Below are 20,875 nucleotides of genomic sequence, written 5' to 3'. Positions count from 1 at the left end.
GTGGATGCCCCATCCCTGGAAGCGTTCAAGGCCATGCTGGATGTGGTTTTGAGCAACCTGATCTAGTGGGAGGTGTCCCTGCCCATGGCAGGAGGTTGGAACTGGGTGATCTTTAAGGTCCCTTCCAACCTAAACCATTCTGTGACTATGATCTTGTTTCATTCACACTACATCCAGGGCAGACCTCTAAGAGCTCTCTACTGCTCTTCTTGATGGCTTTGTAAAGGTAGAAGAAGGGAACATCAGCTCAACACTAGCAAGAAGCAAAGGCACCCCCCCTGCAAACAGTTGCAAAAATTGACGCATTTGATGTCACCACACATGTGCATGAACCATTTGAGACAATCCATAGTTCTTCAGAGTAGAACCTCTGTCAGAACCCAAAATAAATAGCATCAGAGTCAAGATCAGTATTTGGAGTCACAATTCCTACAGCATTACAATTATACATGAGAAATTCAGGACCAGAGCCTCCAGAGCACGAGGTACATGCTGCTTCAATTTGGATCCGTTTCTCCACCAGCTGCTCTGATGCCTATGCCAAAGCCATCAGTCTCAGGACTGGCATCACCAAAGACTTTCAACATCATCAGTAGAGAGAGTAAGTTCTGCTGTGTAGGTCCCTGACTTTCTCCTATCTGACCTCAGGACAAAACAGCGTAAGAGAGCCCGCAAGCTGCAAGTACCTTGCTTGGACCTTCTATGTGACTAGTGGACCTGGATCTACAGCAACTCAAAAAAGCAGACTCCAACAGCAGAAAAGTTGTCTTCGTTAAGTGTTTCTGGATTTCTAGCTCCATCTGCTCTCTACAAGGACAAACTCCTTACAAAACAGGCATGGCCTGAAGTCTGAAAGCTCACCATCTTCTACAAGAGGCATATAATGCCATGAAGCCTCTTGCAGTATGTGTATGAGATTGAAACATATTTTGCTTCCTCCATCTCTTCTGGTTACCAACATAAATGTGTGAAAACAAAAATATCTTTACTGGCTGGTTGAAACCACTTTTAAAGCCTCTAAGAAAAAATTGGGTCAGATATTTTAGATTTTCTGTCACTGCCACAAGCAACAGGAGGGCAACTGACTGCAGTTTCAGACAGTTTTCCTTTTATATTCTCCTACTTGTACATACACCCACCTACATTGTTGAACAACCAGTGTTTGAAAAAAATAACCAACACCAGATGTGAACGATATTAGACATACATGGTATTATATCCAGTAGGAAACTATCAACTCTGTATGACTGAGTGTAATACACAATGAGCTGCAACAGCATCCACACTGCACACCTACCTTCCTGAAGACTAGGATGTATTACTTGCTTATGCCTTAAGGTTTTCAGCTCTTCCATCAATTCCTTTTCCAGTACTTGTATTCTTGCTTGGCAATCTGCTCAAAAAGTAAATTGAGACAATCTGTAAAAAGCATTTAATGTGCAAAAAAAAAAAAAAAAGACTTAAATGTTTACATTTCCAGTGTGCCCTCACAAGCTCCCTTACTGTGAGAAACATTCGCTTGCAAAGAAAAAAAAAAAAGTACCTGGATCATTTGTAGTCAGCAAGGGAGCCTGAAGGTTCTGTGACTCTTCTCCTCCAGCTCTATCAACAGTGTGAATGTCAAGAGCTTCCTACATACATAAAGAGACTTGAATAAGATGCCTCAAAAACACTGACTTAGATGCCAACTAAGCCACACGAAATATCATTGTAATATTCCAAATACAAGACTGTTAGACAAATAAGTATGCATTATTTTATACAGAACCCTAGATCCCAGTATTTCTCCAGAAATCATTACGTAAGACAATGTCATAATTAGCTTAGGGACAAGACAATAGCTCTGGAAGGAGGCCATAACTCTCACAACTCATTTTAAAAGAAAACATACCTTCTGCTTTTAAGTACAAAGAGACTGAAAATGATACATTTTTAAAGAGTTTTGAATTTTACTCAAACCAGTTTGGTCTTACCTTTGATGCAAAGGACACAAAGAGGACGCCATCGACATCTTCAAGGTCTGGCTTAACATCCGGAAGGATGCTCCCAGGCCCCAGAGGGCTGTTCTTGCTCGTTATTACAGGTTTCCCTAGACCTTTAGGAGGCCGACCAGCTTTGGAGATTTTCAGTTTCCGCGGCCTTCCTCTTTTAGTTGTACCTGATGACATGGCGTTTTGATTGCTACCAGCGCCTTTCAAGGACACAGGATTCTTCAGTATTCCAGGCTTTTTTCTTCCACAGATCTCTTTATCTGAAAAGTGACAGCTTACAGAGCCCCTGAGATTAAAATTAGGTGATTTAGGTAGAACCCATTGGGCCTCTTTGATTGACGAGTATTTCTGCGACAGTTTACTCCCAGGAGATATTTTTTTCATAGCTATCTCCTCAGTTACAGGGGCTGCATCTGTGCAGGAATCTTTGTTATTTTCAAAACAAACAGGCAAAGAATCCAGTATTGCACTCAAAGGGGATTTATCTTTCTTGCAAGAGGACAGCATGGTCTGCGGCAGCTCAGAGATCTTCACTGTGCTCTTTGTGACTGCACACGGTTCCAAATAGACTACGGGCATCTTCCCACTATCCAATTTTAACATTTTTGCTTTGGCAACACCTGAAGGACTGGTTAGCATGCGCTTCCTAGACCTGAATTCTCCATCATTCCCATCTGTTTCACTGCGCCTCCTCAGGCGTTTTTGTAGGATGGGATCATCATCATCAGTGTTGGAATACTCATCAGTTTCTTCATCTGTGTCTTCCTGTTTCACAGTTATTCCTTGTGTGCAAATACTTGTCTCGTAGTCATAATCATCGACCGGCTCCTCTTTAATGACTACGTTGAATTGTCCATTTGGGTCCACTGGGGATGCTACGCGGGAACTGCTTTTGTAGCTGCTAGTAATGGGACTGTGCAGGGGGAAAGGGGAAAAAAAGTAAACACGTGTATCAAATCTCCTCCTCCACCAAAATTCTACCATTTCCTATAACCCTCTCTGTATGTATCATAAAGAACTTCCAAAATACTCACAGGCACGAGTCTGCTAAAGAAGCTGTCATTTACAAGCTTTCGTTTTAAGCAGTAAGCATTCAAACAAACAAAAAACAACATAAGGCATCACTGAAAACAATACAACTTCTTATCTGAAGGCAGCAGCATGATTTCCTTCCCCAGGAATATCAGGATTAACGTTCGCATTTTTCCTATTTAAGGCTTAATATGAACTCATGCTAAGTTATGATGTTTTAAATGCTTAGAAGTGGACTTAGTTTGCTGTATATCTAATTGCCACCTTAGGAAAGCCACTGTACTTGAAAAAAAGAAGCCAAGTGAGTGTTTAATGCACTTCAATTTACATGATTTAACTGAAATTTTAGTTAATTTATCCTGAAACCTCGTGCAGAAAACTCCTAAATGAAACTATTTTTTGAAAACATCTGCAGAATGTTAACCAGGTATTGAACCACGCTTCATCTTCCACACTCCATCTGAGTACTGACCAAACCAGAATTTGACACAGCATGTGCTGGACACTGCAGTCACACTCCCAGGTGATGGGTTGCTTTGAGTGACAGCCGTATCAGTCAGAAAACTACAGTCAGCAGTTTCGTTAAGAGCATCAAAAGCTGGCTCCTCAGCATCATAAGAGAAAGCTAAGATATGAAACCAGAAATTCAAACCCAGTACGAACCTCAGAAAGTTAACAGGCAGAACACTAAACATTCCTAAAGATATCAGATGGCATTCCAACATTCTCTTTCTGTGTATTACACAGCATTATATATTAAAATTATGTTAAATTATTAAAATTGCATTAACATCATGTAGTTACTCAAGTATTATTTATGTATCAATATTTGTGTTAATGTTGACAATTTCAATAATTTAACAGTTTTAGTAATATATTATATGCATTATATAAAGGGAATGTTGTGGGTTTTTTTTTAATAGAGTTTATACAGATTTATACATGTCCTTCCCTCCCTATGCAATGACTATCCTCAGTCAAATCCCAGGCTGGAATAGAGGAAGGGGAAGAAGAGGAGGAAGAGGCTGCTTCCGCCTCCATAGACTGAGGACATACAGGAGAAAAGCTAGGACACATACGAGTCACAACATGGAGCTGTGAGTCTCCAGCTCACAAAGACAAGCTGTGGTGTATGTAAAACAGGGAGCAGACAGCCAGGATGCAGCTTGGTATGTTTACATGTAACATTCCTAGGAACAAGACAGAACCTATCTAGAAAATCTGCCACAATTCAGAAGGTCAACGAGTAACCAGAATTAAGCTGGAAGCAAAAACCTGCCTTGAAAGGGAATGGCGTGCTACAGGAGAGTTGCATACCACTCCTGTTTTGTTTACCATCTTCTCTGGTCATCAAGTTCTCTATAAAGTGTTTCTAGCTTTCATTTCATTAAGGATGTCAAACGTAAGATTAATAAGACTTTCTTCTTCAAGGACTTTACCATGAGAGAAACTGCAAGATGATACTTTTAGAGGTTCTGGACAACTCCAAGTTCTGTCACAGTAAATACAGAGGTTTGTTCAGCACAGCAAACCCACTGTCAAAGTGAATGGAATTAAGGAATCTCATTAATCTGCTATTCTACCTGAACATTCTCTAAAATAAAAAGACAAAAAACCTAATGAGCTTGCTGGCCAAGAATAAATTTCTCATCTGAGTTTCACTGTTTCCAATTAGAAGCCCAGTAAAGCCTGGACTTCTCCAGACATTTTTCTTTATCCCATGCAAGATACACTACTTTCTAGGCAAGATGCATACCTTTCTATGAGGGATCTGGACAGTACCCAAAACAAAGAAGCCCTGCTGTGAAAAAGAAATGTGTAGGCACAAATGCTATTTTAGTCTGCATATTGCAGACTGTGAGCCAAATGAAGACAAGAGTGAGCTATCATCCATGTGTGTACGTATGAGAAGATCAAACACTTGCCCAAATGCTCACCAGCACTTGTTTAGATTTGAAATTCAGAAGTTTCTTCTTAGCGGTAATTTGTTTTGGCTCTTCATCTGTGATGTGCACTATTTCCAACACGAGCAGCCACAGAAATACCCTTATATAGGCTCTTCCTACATGCTGTGGGAAAATGAGCCACACCGGTTTGTCCTCTCAAAATCCCCTGCTTAATCAGAGATCAGGTAGAAATGCTGAGATGGTGTCTGAACTACCTTTTTCTTTGCCTGATGTGGGAAAATGCTCATATTTAAGCATATTTATATCCCCAAATAATATATTATTTGGTACCTCACGACTAAACAGTTAAAGCAGGGAAATTGTTGTCTTGCATTTTGCTGAATTCATCTGTTTAGCTGCTCTCTTACTGGAAGTACTGACATAGATGGATTTTTCCAAGTGGATACTTTTAAAGCACACCACAGAACACATATCTGGATTATCTGGAATTAATCCAGCAATTGTAGCAATCTGTGATTGAGCTTTGATGGGTGATCACTACAGCATTCTTCCAAAGGAAGTCAACGAGGAAAGAAAATTGAACTGTCAGACTAAACATAAGACACCTAAACTAGAAAAACAAGCCCATAGGAACCTTAAAAAAAAAAAATCTGTATTTTTAAACCAAGAATTTCAAAAGATCTTGGAACGAGAAGGGTGAACCAGCCTGCAAGATTTGTGAACTGGTGAATTTTGCCTGGGGTTCCCTCTATAACCCCAGCATCCAAGAGGCTGCAGGCATAAACATTCATTTACAAGTGCCCACAATTCAAATTAAACATTTCTTTTCCTTACAGTGCACCTGATGAAACTGAACACACTACCACAACACAGAAGAAAATACACCAGCTAGTATAATGAGAAGAATCCTTTATTTGCAAAGTGCATTACCAACTCCAAATTATAATTATCCTCAGGTACACACACCATCCTACACAGCTCCATTCGCAGCAAGGCAAAGCCTCTGGTCAGCAAGCCTGCACACTAGGGGAACTATCACCCCCCACGGCACTAGGAACCCCACTTCCTTGGGGAGAGTTGTCTGAGAGGCTGCAGCTCCCAACTTCTAACTCTTCAACACACATGAACCAGCCCAAATCACTACCCTGCATAAAGACAAGATAGCACCCATCTACTTATGGGTAAGAACTTGCCTACAAAAAAAAAAAAAAAGCACTGTTTGTTGTTTGATAAAGAAAAATGCCTCTTCTCAACCCCTTCCTTGAAAGGTTGTTGTTTTTATGAACAGATCTCATCTGCATGAAGAGGTCTAAAGGTACCAAGGAGAACCCCGAAAAACTCCAGCACAGAAACAGAGTTCTGCCAGTTCTGAGGTGAGATCTTTTCTTCTGTTTTCAAGTACAGAACCTGGCTTTTTCACACAGATTACAAAGCTTAAAACAAAAGGCTGGACAAAGCCTGAGGTCCGTTTTAGGAATGTGGTAACATTTATTCATCAAATGATAAATACCTCCTAGCCCAGGGCAGAGAAAAACCCTTTAGAGGCTCCCTCTGTGAAGCTTTTAGCAAACTTTAGAAGTAAATTGGAGTAGATAGGTGAATTTAGAAGTAAACAGGAGTTGGACTCAGTGATCCATATGGGTCCCTTCCAACTCGGGATAGTCTATGATTCTAAATTTGTCTTAGATGAGAAACTAGAGAACACTACTAATACACTCTGAACCAGAAGAAACAGAGCCTTCCAACTTGTGTCACCAGTTCTTCAAAAGAAGGTCCTTGAGTCCTTAAAATTATTTTATGAAGTAAGTAAAAATCGATATTAAGATAAAATTTTACTAACTTTTCAGTCATTAGTTTCAGAGATTTGCTGGTTTACTTACAATATGTGAAGTTATCTGAACACTGTCTCATGCTGTATTTTTTAGAATTAAAATTGCCCATCCTGTCTGAAATCAGTTTATTTTTAGTCATCAAGACGTGTTTCTCTAAAATTTCCTCTTTTTGAGAATCTAAGCATTCTTCTCTAATACAATGGCATTGGGAGGTCCTGCAGAAGAAAGGTTGGGACACCAGAACCCAAAGCAATTCCTATGGTTGTAAGAATAACTACAACGAGAAAGGCTCAAAGAATGGAGAATGTCTTTGTGATTCAGTTTTGCAGTTACTCAAGAGTCAAGAACAAGCTTTCCGCAAGAAAAAAACAATCCAGCAAACCTCTGTTCTCTCTAAAACACACTAAATGTAGTACAGCCTTTGAAACAAACTATAATTATGTCATAAGTACCACATTTTTCTTCCAAGAACTGACCTCTAATTACACCATCACCCTAATAGCCTAATTACATTGATAAAGTAGTTACCTGCAGTTAAATCATTTCTTGGCATACTGATCTACATAAGGATGCTTTGGTTACTCAATCTTTGGCAGATTAAGTCAGAGACGGACCTGAAGTGGCAGGAGAGAAACAGGTTTTTTTCTTTAAACTGTTTCTTCAGGTTTGAAGTACTTCTAACATCTCTTGACAAAAATTAATTACTCAATAAATCTGCTGTTCCATTACTTACGTTTTGAAAAGTAAGATAAAGTGTAGTAAAATTATAGGCTTGGCCAGACTTGCTTGCCAAACCTAAATGCTTGTTGGTTAGCAGAAACCCAAAGGTTCAATGCTACAGAGAGGTTCTTGGTGTACACTGGACTGCTTTACTGCTATTTGTGAGAAGTTACAATGGCTCCAGAAGTCAAACCTGGATGAACATGTAGCACTGAATTATCAAACAGCAATTTAAGGTCTGAGCAGTGGCACAGTTTTTCTGAAGTACTTTCCTAGGTGCAGATTCTCTCACGTCCCAGCACACATGAAGTAACTGACTACCCAAAGACAGGCTAACCTCATTCTTCCTCAGGGCTAGAAGAATTCACACAAGCAGTTATTGACAAAACAGTGGCATGCTGCCAGTTACAACTGCCTTGCGGAAATCCCTACACACACCCAACCTAAATACCCTTACACCCCACACACCCTCACCCATCCTCTAATGGAAAGAACTGAAGAAACAGCATGGTTGTAAACAACCCTAAAAAGAAAGGCAACGTTTTGACAGCTGGAATGCACTGTGTTTAAAACTTTAAAACATGGTATTTACTCTACTAAAATACTATGAGGGTTAAGAGAAACCCTTCAATATTTCTTTACAAAGGGAGTTAAAGCAACACAGGAAAAAATGCCAAACTCTTGTACTCCTCATTACTCTGCATTAGGAAATCCAGACTGATAGATGACCGTTTAAGGCAAAGAGCAGCTTTTACTAACATTAAGTGTTCCATCATTTCAGGTCAAGCAAACTTTAGCTGCAAGCATCTGTCTAATGACCATCCCATTACTTGATGTTTTACCAAGTTCCCCCGCTCCACTAGTACTTGTTGTAAAAACAGAATGTTAACTCACCTTTCAGAGGCTTCCTGTTTTAGCTTTGGCATATCACCCGAAGCCAGGTCAGTGTCCAGGAAACCCATAAAGTCCCTTTCTGCATTAAAGGATTCTTTTTCCATATCAATGTCCGATGGGTTCTGACCAATGAATGAAGAATCTAAACTCCTCTGATGCAAACCTAAGGCATCGACTTCAGCAGGGCGACCACGAAGGCTGGCAGAGCTAAAAACATTACTTCCTTCCAGTTCTAAGTTACTGTTTTGTTTCACATCGCGCTGAGGCCGACCATTCAACCCATCATCTCTGAATCCCTTAGCAAAAGGATTGTAATCTATTTTCAGCTGGGTAATCTGGATGTTCTGGTAGGCCGTAACTGCAAAGAACTCAGTCTGTGGGAAGGTAAATGTGTGGACATCGGGGCCGTTGAGCTGAATGACTTCTGTGGCTTTGTCTGCAGGCACCAAGTGAAGTCGCGGCAGGTAGCGGTGCATCGAGTGCAGGATTATGTGACCCTCCTGGTCCAGGGTGTTGTTGGTGAGTTTCAGTTTGTAGAAGGACACCGGCTGGTGCATCCAGTAGCGGCCGGTGGAAGGCGACTGTGGGTGAATGAACACTCGCCCGAGGACGTGGGGTTCTGCCTTCCCGCTGGGCTCCCACCAGCGGCCATTCCACTTGTACCGGTAATTGTCCACGGGGGAGATGTCCATGACCAGAATGTATTTCTGGCCGGCATCCAGACCTGTAATCCAGTACCGGCAGTATGGGAACATGCGCCTCCCCTGCTTCGTCAGAATCATCTCGGTGTTGCGATGGTAGAACTCATTCCACATGCTATTGTTATCCAGGGTGACAGTGATGCCCCCCGAGACGCAGTCAGCGGGGAGGCACGTCTTCATTTTGGATTTAACTGGAGCTGACACGCTGCTGGCAAGAGCACAGGCATCGCGGTTTGCCACTAGGATTCCTTGGTCAGCTTTCCCATTCCCCTGCTGTTGTTTCAGGATGACAAAGAAAGCAGGTGCTGTACCAAACACTGCCCCGCCATCCCGGTTACCCAGCACGATCTGCTGTTTCTCCATGATGAGCAGTTTTATAAGCTCTCAAATCAAAGGCAAGTTCTATGCAGTTCTGATAATCGTCTACATGTGGTCACCTTTCTGTAGAGGAAAAAAAAAAGAAAGCCAGTTGAAATTATTGAAATACATTCTCTCTTCTAAAAAGGTGTTAAAGTCTCATGAGAGATCCTGTCTATAACAGTTCTCCACATCAAAAACTTAAAAGACAATCACTACTCTAAAATCAAGCACAATTAGGACATATCAAGTCAAGTCTGCTTGTGCATATGCACTTCAGGCCTCAGAGATGCTGGGTACAACATCCTTAAAGTAATGCTTCATGTAATGCTTTGCCACAACAGGGCTCTTTGCTTTGGTCAGTGCATCAAAGCGTTCTTTGTTCTGATACTGGCTCAACTTTTCAGGTTTGCTTAAGAAACAACATTTAGCAAACGTGCAGAAGTTTTCAGGAGAGCAAACAGCACATTTCTGACACAAAGGCAGAAGTCATTTGCTCTTGCCAGAAATAGAGGCCCCAGCGCTCCTCTGGGAAAGGAAGAAGAAAAAACATTGTTTTCCTCAAATTTCTTTGTTGGGAAAGATAAAGTTTGTGCAGTCGGGATTTCTTCGGGATCCCTTCCCTCCCCATAAACTTGAGATCTTCTAAAAGCTTGTTCAAGACAGAGACAAAGAATGGAAGGGCCAAAATAGTTCAAATGACTAAGCTCGGGGAAAAAATAGGCCAGCTAACCTCCCAAAAGGCCATGCAGCTACGATAAAATAGAAGAATGAAAAGCACTGGGCAACCTTAGCTACCTCTGTTTCCTAAATTATGAAAATATTTGAAGTAAAGTAAGAAAACACTGGTACTGATATGATTATCCTAATCACTGCTTAGGAAACTAAACAGTTTCCTCTACCAGCATATACATAATTCCAGTGTTTTGCGTCTAACCCACACGGGAGTGTTTTATCAATATGCTAAGACAGTAAAAAATATATACTACTTAAGCAGGTTGGCACATATAAAGTAGTCTTCTAGTGCCTCACAAGACTGCCATTCCCCCACGCAGATATTTGTATTTTAAACACGATTACATACAGAATGCCACACCAAAAAGAACAGCCCATTTTTGTATCAAATGCATAGCTGGGGGGAACCAGAAACCTGAGACAAGAGTGATTCACCAGCACCAGGAGTTAGCTGGTTGAAAGCAATCAGATTTCTGCTCAGATAATTAACTCAGGCTCACAAGTTTTAAGTGAATTATGTCTTCAGTAAGACACGTGTGTTTTGTTAGGACTGCCGTACTGTAGGAGGAAGCATGCTGTCCAAGCCAGCAGCCGCATGTATATGGGAAATGACCTCAGAACTCAAGAGATGAGCAATTTATATCCCGTGATGAACAGACTCGACACCTAGGAAACACAAGAGACCTGCTTCTACTCTTTCAACTCGACGTTTTAGAATTTCATGTAAAAGTTAAATTAGGAGGGGCAAAAGCCTTCTCCACAGGTTTGACCTGTGAAGTTACAAGACATGGCTTTCAGTTTTACTTTGAGGGGGAAATATTTACACACACACAACACTACGGAAAGGAACACAAAATTAATTAGCTGTGCAAAACAGGCGTCATAATTTTTGTTTCACTAATGCTGCCTTGTTTTTTCAATAGAGCATTTCCGCAGTCCCCAAAAAGGCTTCCCTAAAAAAGCTCTAAACTATAAAAAAAAAAACAAACAATAGAGAAATAAATGTCTATTAATATGACAGGTCTGGGGAAGGGGAGGGAAAGCGCTCACATTCTAAGCTGTATGATTTCCCATCGACCTACCATCTCTCTTCACACACAGCATGTTCGTATGTATACTGAACGTAGGATCACAAAGTGAGTTCACATTAATGCTGTGCACCGTACAGCAAAACTGTAGTAGCTTATTGAGGATATACTCTGTGTGATTTTAAATCTGGTTTAAGATGTACAGAAAGCCTTTAACTTTAACCTCGCTTCAGGAAGAACTTACACATGCCAGAAATAAATTCAGGATGTCTCAACAGCCATGCATTCAGCCAGAATTCAACACGTACAAAGAGCTACTGAGCCAGTTTTTGCTTTCCAATATTTAAAGTTCCTATATGGCACAAAAAGTTATTTCTCCCATAAGCAGCGCTCAGTTATCTAGCACGTCTGAGATGCTTGTGGTTGCAGCGTGATTATAAGCAGTTACAGTAGCCAGGAGCTACACTCCTTCAGCACTACCATCATCTATTACAAGAACAACTTCACACGTTTTATTACACTTGGTCAGACACAGTAGCCACTTCTATTGTAATGCGGCTTCACTATGCCTTCTATTAGGGTGCAGAGTTTCTGCTCCGGGTCAGCATGCGCACTTGCGAAGCCTCAAGCTCTAATCAGCATCAGCTGTTTCTCAGCCATCCCCAGACCTCAAGTTGGAGGAGAGGCAGCTCCCTAGGGAGCAAACCGGGCAAAAGCAGCGCAAGGCGCCTGGCGACGCGCAGGAACACAGCCGGACCCCTTCTGCCAGCCGGGCTGTTATGTGCGACCACGGAGCTGCGGGCCGAGGAGCTGCGGGCTTTCCCGGGCCGCCGCCGCGCTGCCGACGGGAGGCGGGCGCGGGCTCCAGTGGCAGCGGGCGCTGCCGTTCAACCGCGCGGCAACGGCTCCTCCCGCCCGAGGCGGCGCGAGCCCAACGGGAGCCCAGCGCCCCCCCCACCCCCCCCCCCCGCGGCCGGAAGGCTCGGCCGGGGGCGGGCGGCGGGGCGGGGGCACGTGCGGGGCCCGCGGGGCCGCCCCTCGGCGGGGCAGCGCCCGGCGACAAGGGCGGTGCGGGCGGGGCGGCACCGGCGGCGGCGCGGGGCGGCTCCGAGGCGGCGCCTCGCGGGGCGGCGGCGGCGGCTGCGGGCCGGGCCGGGCGGCGCCTCGTGGCGGCGGCGGCGCCTGGTGTTAATTTTCGCAGCTGGGGCGGGAGGCGCGCGGAGGCGGCGCGGGCGGGGAGGGAGGGGAGGGGAGGGGAGGCGGGGGCCGCGCGGCCGCTGCCCGTAGTTACCGTGCGGCGCGGCGGGGCGGGGGGAGCGCGGCGCTGCCCTGCTCCTCACGCGGACCGTGTGGCCGCCAGCTGGGGACAACGTGCGTGCGCACCGCTCTGACGTCACCGCGCCGCCCCGCGCGCACGCGCGCCGCCCAACGGGCTCCCCCCCCCCGCCCCCCTCCGCTTCCCTCCCCTCCCTCCCGCCTGCCCGTCACGTGCCCGCGCCGACAGCGCCGGGCTCGGCTCGCGGGGCCGCGCCGCCCCGCGCCGCGTGTGCGCGCGGAACCTTCTGGAAGCCCCGCCCCGCCCGCCGCCGCCGCCTTCGAAGCCCCGCGGGGCTCCCGGCCCCGCCCCCGCCCCGCGCGAGGCGCCCGCCCCGCCCCGCTCCCCCGGACCCCGCCTCAGGCCGCGGGGCCGCCCCCGGCGCTGCCCCACGACGGCCGGGCGGCGGCGCAGGCGGGCCCCCGACGGGGCCCTCCCTCGGCAGCCCCCGGGCCGGCCCCGGCCGCAGCCCCCCCGGGGGCTCGCAGCACGGCCATCACATTGCGCAGGCAGCGGGAAAACGTGCAGCAAGGCGCCACGCAGGCGTGCGGGAGGCAGAGCCGGGCAGCTCCTTCCCGGTAAGCAGAGGGATCTCGAGCGAGGAAGAGAAGGAAGGCTCCGTGCAGAGAAACCAGCTGAGAACACAGCCCTGGCTGCACGAACAACGCACGGCTGCGCTGCTGGTACCCGCAGGAGAGGCAGAGGGAGGCGTTCAGCTGGGACGGGGCACACCCAAACGCTGCTAACCGCAGATCTGGGAGTGAGGAGAGAAGAAAGGTTCAGAGGAAGGCGCAGGAAGACACCAACCCTCACAAGGAGGTAGCATTCTTTCAGCTAAGGTCATGCTCAGCCCTGCTCTGAAGCAGCCTCACACGATGGTTCTCAAGGAGAAGCTCCTCAAGTGGCTCAGCACAAGAAAAAGCCAAGGCTAACAGTCAAGTGCTTCTGTACATCATGCAGCAAGTGGGAAGCCAGGGGAAGAAAGGAATCAAGAAAGCATTTCAGCTCAGTTGTACATTGAAAGCATCTGTTCTAATTCAACTTGTAAACACTTCATTGAACTGCCTGGGTTAGGAATCCCCCAAGTATAATATCTGAATCCCAGATGCTGTCCACAATCCTCTCTCATGCTTTCTCCTTCCTTTCTATGTTCTCCCTTCTATCCCGTTTTCTCTAAAAACACCATTTTCAAATCTCACGTTTCATACTTTTGAACATTTCTCTGTCCTCCCTCCTCTGCCTTGGTCTCCCCATCTCCCCGCACCCTTCCTGTACAGACACTCGTACAACCCCCAGGAGACTCCACGCAGACGTAAAGGACCAACAGCAGAGGCTTCCCCTGCACCGATCTTCTCGGTAGCCTCACAGGCGGGATGCACAGAGACGCACTGTTAGAGGCAGGGCTCGGTGGTTTTACCACCAAGTTATCTGCACCTGGTTTATAACCTCATCACTGTAAGCCTCCCTGTTAAGCATGCCAAAAAAATGCTTGCTGGTTACAAAACTTGGAGCGCTTCCAGCATTCCCTACACTGCAAGGCTACAGAGGAAGTTGTGATTGTGCACTTTCCACCGCCAGAGAAAGTGGAAGGCACAAACTGCATCTTCTGGGCAAGACCCAAGCATGCCCAGGTGTGGGGGAGCTGAAGGAACGGCTGCCGTGGTACTGCTGTACAGACCTTACTCCAAAAGAGAAGTTTCTTTTGCTCAGTGATCCTGACAAAGACGTGCATTCCTTTTATAAAGTATAGCGATCATCACATTTTAGGGCCACAGGATACACTGACACACAATTTTATGTTAAGCAACACATTTCTGAACGGTGATAGGAAGGAAGTCTGTCCCCCCGCCCGCCTTTAGCAAGAGGCCATTTACACCAACCACTCACTCAGAGCAGCTGCACTACACTGAGAGGCAGATGGGGCCACAGACACACGGCACGTGCTGCTGTGATAAGAGAAGCAACACCAGGGACTGTTGATGCTGCCAGGGACTTTGCTACCAATGTACATAACTCGTACAGTAAGCCCTGCCTGGAACAGAAGGAGAGCCTTGTGTTCATCAACAGAGCAGATTCACCAGTACAGGTCAGAGAAGTTCCACCAGCTCAAGTAGCCCCATTCTGAGCAGTTTACAGCTGACAAGACACCAGAGCACTGCAATAAAGAACTGTCCCTTTTGATCAGTAACAACAGCAGTTTTAAGCCTTGCTTGTGCTAGACACCAACTGGTAGCAGAGAAAGGAACTGGCATGCACCACCTGCATACTGCCCTCCACGATCAGTGGAGTCACTGGATAGTAACCAATAACGTAATGGTCATATCAGAAACTCTGAAGTCCACCACCCAGCAGTGCTCTCCCTGCTTCAGAGCCTCAAGAGCATAAACTACAAACTTTTCAGGCTGCATTTCCCAACACTATTTCCCAAAACACAGTATTTTGAGCATGTGTCATGCAAACCACATGCCTTCTTTCAGTAATGCCTGCAAGCACAGAGCACCAATTCCCAGCCTAGCCGCTACAAATACCACAGCCACCGTAAGTTTCAGCAACAAGCAAGCCACAGACTGCTAGCTGGAGCTGCACTGAAAACCAAAAAAAAAAAAAAAAAGATTCCATAGCAGACCACCAGCTGGAGAGTCACAAGGCCCAGGCTTTGCTAGGTGGGTATGGGGAGAGCAAGGCAGCAGGCAGACATGTAGGCAGAACTTAACGGTTGCAAACCTGCAGAAAACATAAAAGAGGTGCCTATGGGCTGATGGTGTTTTTTGCTAGCAGTCATCTCTTCGTCTGAATATGGAGAACCCTACTGCAGAAGTCGAGATACATCAGACTTGTGTCAGATGGTGTACTTTCAGATATGGTATATGAAAGGCACTACTACTGGAGCAGAACGGGGGCTTTCAGCTCTCACATTCACTAGCTGAAAGTGACAGCAGCTGAAACTACACTTGCTAGCTGGAAAAGACAGCTACCAAAACAACTGTGCCAATACAACACACCCAGCACAAGTGAGTCAGCAGAGCCTTAGTCTACAAGTCTGCCAGTAACAAAGACCAGGCGGCAATGAAACCCATACCAAGTCCCAAGTTGTGGCCACAAAAAACACTTATAAAGACCTGGAAATCCAGTGATGTTATAAATAGCAAGAAGCGTTGTGCAATGTGTACACTAGTGGGGTTAAAATACAAAAATACACTTTCTTTAGCCAATGCTTTGCCACTTGGGAGAATGATTAACGCAGTAGCACACTGCAAGAAAGTCTGTTAATTCTCAAACTCCATGTTGGATTAAACTGCTCCTCTCAACGTATACAGTCCCATTTCTGTACCATTACTTGTCCCACTGCTCTCCAGCTGCTTCTCCAGAACAGTTTTGGCCTGCCAGAGCTCAGCGTTTGCTGTACACAGATGTCACATCGTATATAATGGCTCTCAACCCCTGTGCTTAGGCAACAGAATCCTACCCCAAAACTACTTAACAAAAAGAAATGGTTTACACCACTTAGTTGTGACAGAGAAGTAGTTGAAGCTCTTCCTTTAGCTACAGTGAGGAAGTATAATTTGATGTCAAGAAGATTACAGGTGTAAGTGGTGGTAGAACCTAGCTGTGGCCTAAGATTAAAAAAAAAAAAAAAAAAAGTTTATTTTAAGAAATGGATTGTTGCTGGGGAAAATAGTAGGAAAAAAGAAAATATAGTAAGAAAACTGTTTTTCCAGATTGTGGTTTCCTTTTTGATGCAAACATACCGAAACGCATGCCCTACCTGCACAGACAACTCACTTATCCCCAACGTGCAGGAATGACACAGCTTGTGAGACGTCAGATTTCAGCCCAGAACATGACTTTGTAGTAAAACCCAACTCACTTCACACCACCATGGAGCCCTGACTATTCCCAGCTGACTAGCTGGTAGCTGAGGAAGTGCTTCGCAGACTGACAGCTGCACCCCTGCAAAAGCTGTCGTTTCTATTCTGCGGGCAAACACTTGGGGGAGGGAGGAAATACCTGCACCGGCCTCTCCTAGAGAAAAACTCTGCCAAGCGTGTCACAGCTTTCAGCCCCCCTTCAAGTCAGTGTTTTGTTTGACACCATTAATCCCACAACGCAGTGTGCAATATCCAGCCTCTAAGGAGATACTGAGCGTTGGGGATACACAGAGATCCTCCCAAATACCAAACACTACAAAATGGAAACACAACCCATTTATACTAGTTATAAACAACTGGGGAGAAGGAAGGGAGGGACATCAATGTTTACTGCAAATAACCAGTGTTTTACCTGTGTAGGTATTTACAATGTGTTATTATTTCAGTGTTTAAAATAAAGCCTTTTAGTTACTCCCCCTATTCTTCATAACGTCATTAATAATGCTGAGTTTTTTTAATTTCCAGCTACGGGAAGCTACAAGATAAAACAAGAAACCAAGCTTGTATGTTATCTCCCACGCAACAATGGCCATAATCAACAAGAACACCACCAATCTGATGAATTTCAGTCCCTTCACAGCCATCACAAAACTTTTACCGAACGTACATATCTTCAGTTGAGGATCTTCTCCACATCATAGAGAAAAAAAAACGAGAGCCAAAAATAAGAACATTGAGCAGAGCAAGTCAGGAAATTAAGGAAGACTTCACCTCAGCTCAGGACTATGCTACTTTTTCAGCTCTTGCTTTGTAGAGATGCTTATTACTACGGAGTCGCCAGTGGCTCTACTGCATCAAATTGTAACCATCAGGGAAACCCTATTCCCCTGTTAAGTTACAATAAAAGGAAAGTAACTGCATTTAAAGCACCACACTGTTGGTGATGGGTTCCAAGTTTCATATCCATCTTCATTTCTGACTTATGCTGCGGTCAAGGCCAACCACACAACATTAACATTAGCAAAAAGCACTGCACAAGTCAGCAAAACAGCACAACTCCAGCATCCCAAGTATCTGCATAACTGTACTTAGGTCACGATCTTGTTTTCCAAATTGGCTTTTCCTGAAGATAGAGACTGTAGCAATGAATGTAAACATTTTCATTGTAGATATATTTTATCTGGCTTCCACATTCCATCTTCTTTCTTCTTTATTGTTTATATCCCTTACTGCCTTTCTATTTGGGCCTTCATTTGTTTTTTGTTAAACAGACTCTTCTGGCTACTTTCTTCTCATGACAAGCCTTCATCGTTCTTCTCACCCATATTGTTCTCACTTCATTCTTCCTTATCCAGATCAGAAAAAGATCAAAAAAGACACATCAAGGATTTACCATAGGCACAAGAACAGCCAGAATCCATCAGAGAAGAAAAGAATATTCCATCTTATTGTGAAGAGAGAATCTTTGCCATCATAACTTGATGCTAGATTCTAAAGTCACACAGTATTTAAAAACAAAGCAACCAAACAAAAACCCTACCACATCCTTAATTACTGAAGAATAAGACCTCAAGAAGAAAGTCTTGCTGGTACTGCAGCTAATGGGACTGTTGCCTATTTGCATATTACATCTTTTTTTTGTTGTAGATCCTCTGCTGCCTATGCAACAGCAAATGGACAAATGGCTGTTCTCAAGTGAAAGCTCTTCCTCACTCCTCTAAAGCAAAGATCTATTTCCACCATGTCTGTAAGCATCTTGGACTTCCAGAAAAAATATTTCTTTTTTTTTTTTCCTGGTAGACAACCAAGCAGGTTTATTAACATGTGGGACTAACATTGGCTTCATCCAATTGCATGTTAACCTGCCATGACAGACGCAGCAGCATGCGTACCAACACTGAGCAAGCACTAGGTGAGTGTAATAGCTGGTGCTGCCTGACAGAATAGGTAAGTGAAATAATTCTGCCATCTCTGCCAGGAGTAAGAACTATGCTATTTTCCCACAAACACATACATAGGCACAAAAACGCTCGCCCACAGCAAGACTTTCAAGAAGAATCAATTCCCCATTCTGGTTCTCAATAGACTCAGACAAAACAACCTGTGCCTGAGGGCACCAAAAGGGTGCTGCAGCAGCGTGCTGAGCGGCTGCGTTGGGCAGAGCGCCCTGAATCGCTATTTCCCCTAGCAGCCTGCCTTCTTCATGAGACTTTCAGCGTTCAGTCTGTAGCGTCTTCAAATCTTCAGGGAGATTTGCCAAGCAAGAGAGAAGACGACCGGCGAGCTCAGCAGCAGCCACGCACCAACAGCGTCACAGCGTGAACGCACGAGCTCTGACAGCTCAAGGAACGAGGCGAACAGCCCAAACCGCGCTACTGCAAGCCTCCTGGAAGCCGCTCCGCCTGCCGGGCTGAAGCGACAACCGCAACCCCTCCCGCCTCCCGGCCACAAACGCCGCTCCCCGCTTCCCTTTTCACCCGGGGACTCCCCGCGGCGCCACCCCGGGGCTGGCTGGCGGCGAACTCGCCCCGCACGAAGCCGCGGCGGGGCCGGGGCAGCGCCCGGCGGGGGCCGCCCGCAGAGGGAGCGGCGGGGCGGGAGGGGCCGGGCGGGGAGGGGCGGGGGCGCTGCCCAACGGCCGCCTCACGCGACGTGCCGGGGCGCACGCGCGGCGCCGCGGGCCAACGGCCGCCCGCGAGCCGTTACGCCCCGCCTCAGCCCCCCCACGGCCCCTCAGCGGGGCCCGCTCGGCAGGGGGCGGGCGCGGCCCGCGGGGCCGGGGCGAGGCCGGGTGACGGGAGGCGCCGGGCACGGTGGAAAGGGAGGGGACGGGGGGGGAGGGCAGGGCCCCGGGAGGCGGCAGCTGCTGGGGGCCGGGCCGCACCGGACCCTTCCCGGGCGGCGGCGGCAGGGGGAAGGAGGCAGCGGGGGGAAGGAGGCAGCGGGCAGCCCCGCCGCCCCTCGCTCCCAGGACACCCCCTCCCTCAGGACACCCAGCTCCTCAGGACACCCCCGCCCCCGGGACACCCCTCCCGCGGTGCAGGCGACCCGGGCCGCGCCCCCCGAGGGGCTGTGCGGGTGCGGAGCGCTCGCCGCCCTCCCGCCGCCTCTCCCCGGCCCGCTCGCCTCAAACGCGGCCCGGGCAGCGCGCACGTGTGATTGGGCGGCCGCGCTCACGTGACGCGCACGCCTCACGCCGCCTCCTCCTCGAGCGCCGCTCTCGGCCCCGGGGTCGCGGTGTGGGGGGGGCGCTGCGGCGGGCTCGGTCCGGCCCGGCCGCCTCCTACCTGCCTCCCGCCGCCGGCTCCGGGGGCGCCGCGCACCGCCCCGGCCCACGCGGCCCGCTCGCGGCTCCTGCGGCCTTCGCGTGCCACGCGCAGCCTCCCGCCGTCCTCATTGGCTGCGCCGGCCCATCACGTGGGCCGCTCCCGTTTTTGCCTCCCCCCCCTCAACCTCCTCCTCCCGCCTGCCCTCGGCCGGGGCCGCCCCCGCGGGTGCAGGGCGCCGGCTGCGGCGCCGCGCGGCCGTTCCCGGGGCTTGCAGGGGGGGCAAGGAGCGGGAGGGGGGCGGAGCGCAGCGCGGCGCCGGCCGCGGTAAAGCTGCCTCGCGACGCCCGCCGGCAGCGCGCCGCTGATTGGCCGGCGCCGCCCGCCGACGCACTTCCGCCCTGCTGCCGCTGCCGCCGCCGCCCCTCCCCCGCCGTGGCGCGAGGGAAGCGCGCGCGGCCGGGCGGTGGCGGGCAGGGGGCACAAAATGGCGGCCGGGGCCGCCCTCAGGGAGCCCGCGCCGCGCCCCCTCACGCCCCGCGCGGCCGCGCCGCGGAGCCGGCGGCCCCGGAGCCGAGGGGCTTGTGGAAGCCGAGGGTGTGTGCGCCCCGAAAAGCGGGCGGAAACGGGCGCTGCCTCCCCTAGAGGAATAAATTAAAATCTATTTATTTCTAAATAAAATGAGTTAGGGGTAACGCGGGCTGTGAGGGGCGAGGGGCTGCCAGAGCCGTTATCAGGGGTGTGCCTGCCCAGCCCCAGCCCCAGCCCCCGCAAACAAACCTTCTCCCATTAATAACGCCCGTTTGTAATTAGTCATAACGTGGAAATAATTACCCGTAAACAGCAGTTAATTGCTTCTCACAACCACCACCACCCTCACGCCTGGAGCGCGCCGGTTACAGGCTTGGATCAATCACGCAGCCTGGGAAGTGGCAGGATGCGCCTTGCTGCGCTCCCAGTGAGTCAGGGCCATCTGAGCCACACAACGTGTGGATGTTTCATGAAATCAGCCTCACGCACGCGGCAGCCAGATAAAGATTGCTGAGATAATTGTAAAGCTGCCACTTCCTAAGCCTTCCCGTGTTGATTCTGAATCCCAAATAAGGGCTTCCTTGTCAGGAGGTGTGGGAGGGGTGCGCTGCTGGTGGCTGCTTCCCCAGGGTGCCACCATGGTACTTGAACTGGGCAAACCTTTCAAGAAGAGGATGGGTCGGCTCAGAGCCACTGC

The 20,875-nt window shown here is 47.9% G+C and overlaps 1 protein-coding gene across 12 annotated transcripts in view; it reads right to left on the bottom strand.

Moving 5' to 3' along the window:
- The window catches only part of MGA (MAX dimerization protein MGA), a 64,623-nt gene extending 44,594 nt beyond the window's left edge, over positions 1 to 20,029 (bottom strand). For 4 of the 12 annotated variants that reach the window (XM_027457477.3, XM_072038754.1, XM_027457478.3 and 1 more), the window contains exons 1-5: positions 19,669 to 20,016; positions 8,377 to 9,518; positions 1,974 to 2,904; positions 1,544 to 1,631; positions 1,298 to 1,393 (exon numbers count right to left, since the gene is read on the bottom strand). In XM_027457477.3, coding sequence (XP_027313278.1) covers positions 1,298 to 1,393; positions 1,544 to 1,631; positions 1,974 to 2,904; positions 8,377 to 9,440 — 2,179 coding nt within the window. In that variant the 5' untranslated portion in view covers positions 9,441 to 9,518; positions 19,669 to 20,016. Of the gene's footprint in view, positions 1 to 1,297; positions 1,394 to 1,543; positions 1,632 to 1,973; positions 2,905 to 8,376; positions 9,519 to 12,488; positions 12,781 to 19,668 lie in introns of those variants that run through there. The other 8 variants (XR_011809673.1, XM_072038760.1, XM_072038756.1 and 5 more) reach the window with 6 other exon arrangements.
- Between the last annotated feature and the right edge of the window lie 846 nt (positions 20,030 to 20,875).

Source organism: Anas platyrhynchos, chromosome 5, assembly GCF_047663525.1.
Source record: "Anas platyrhynchos isolate ZD024472 breed Pekin duck chromosome 5, IASCAAS_PekinDuck_T2T, whole genome shotgun sequence".
Lineage (NCBI taxonomy): Eukaryota > Metazoa > Chordata > Aves > Anseriformes > Anatidae > Anas > Anas platyrhynchos.
This window is presented reverse-complemented; position numbering and strand designations above follow the sequence as displayed.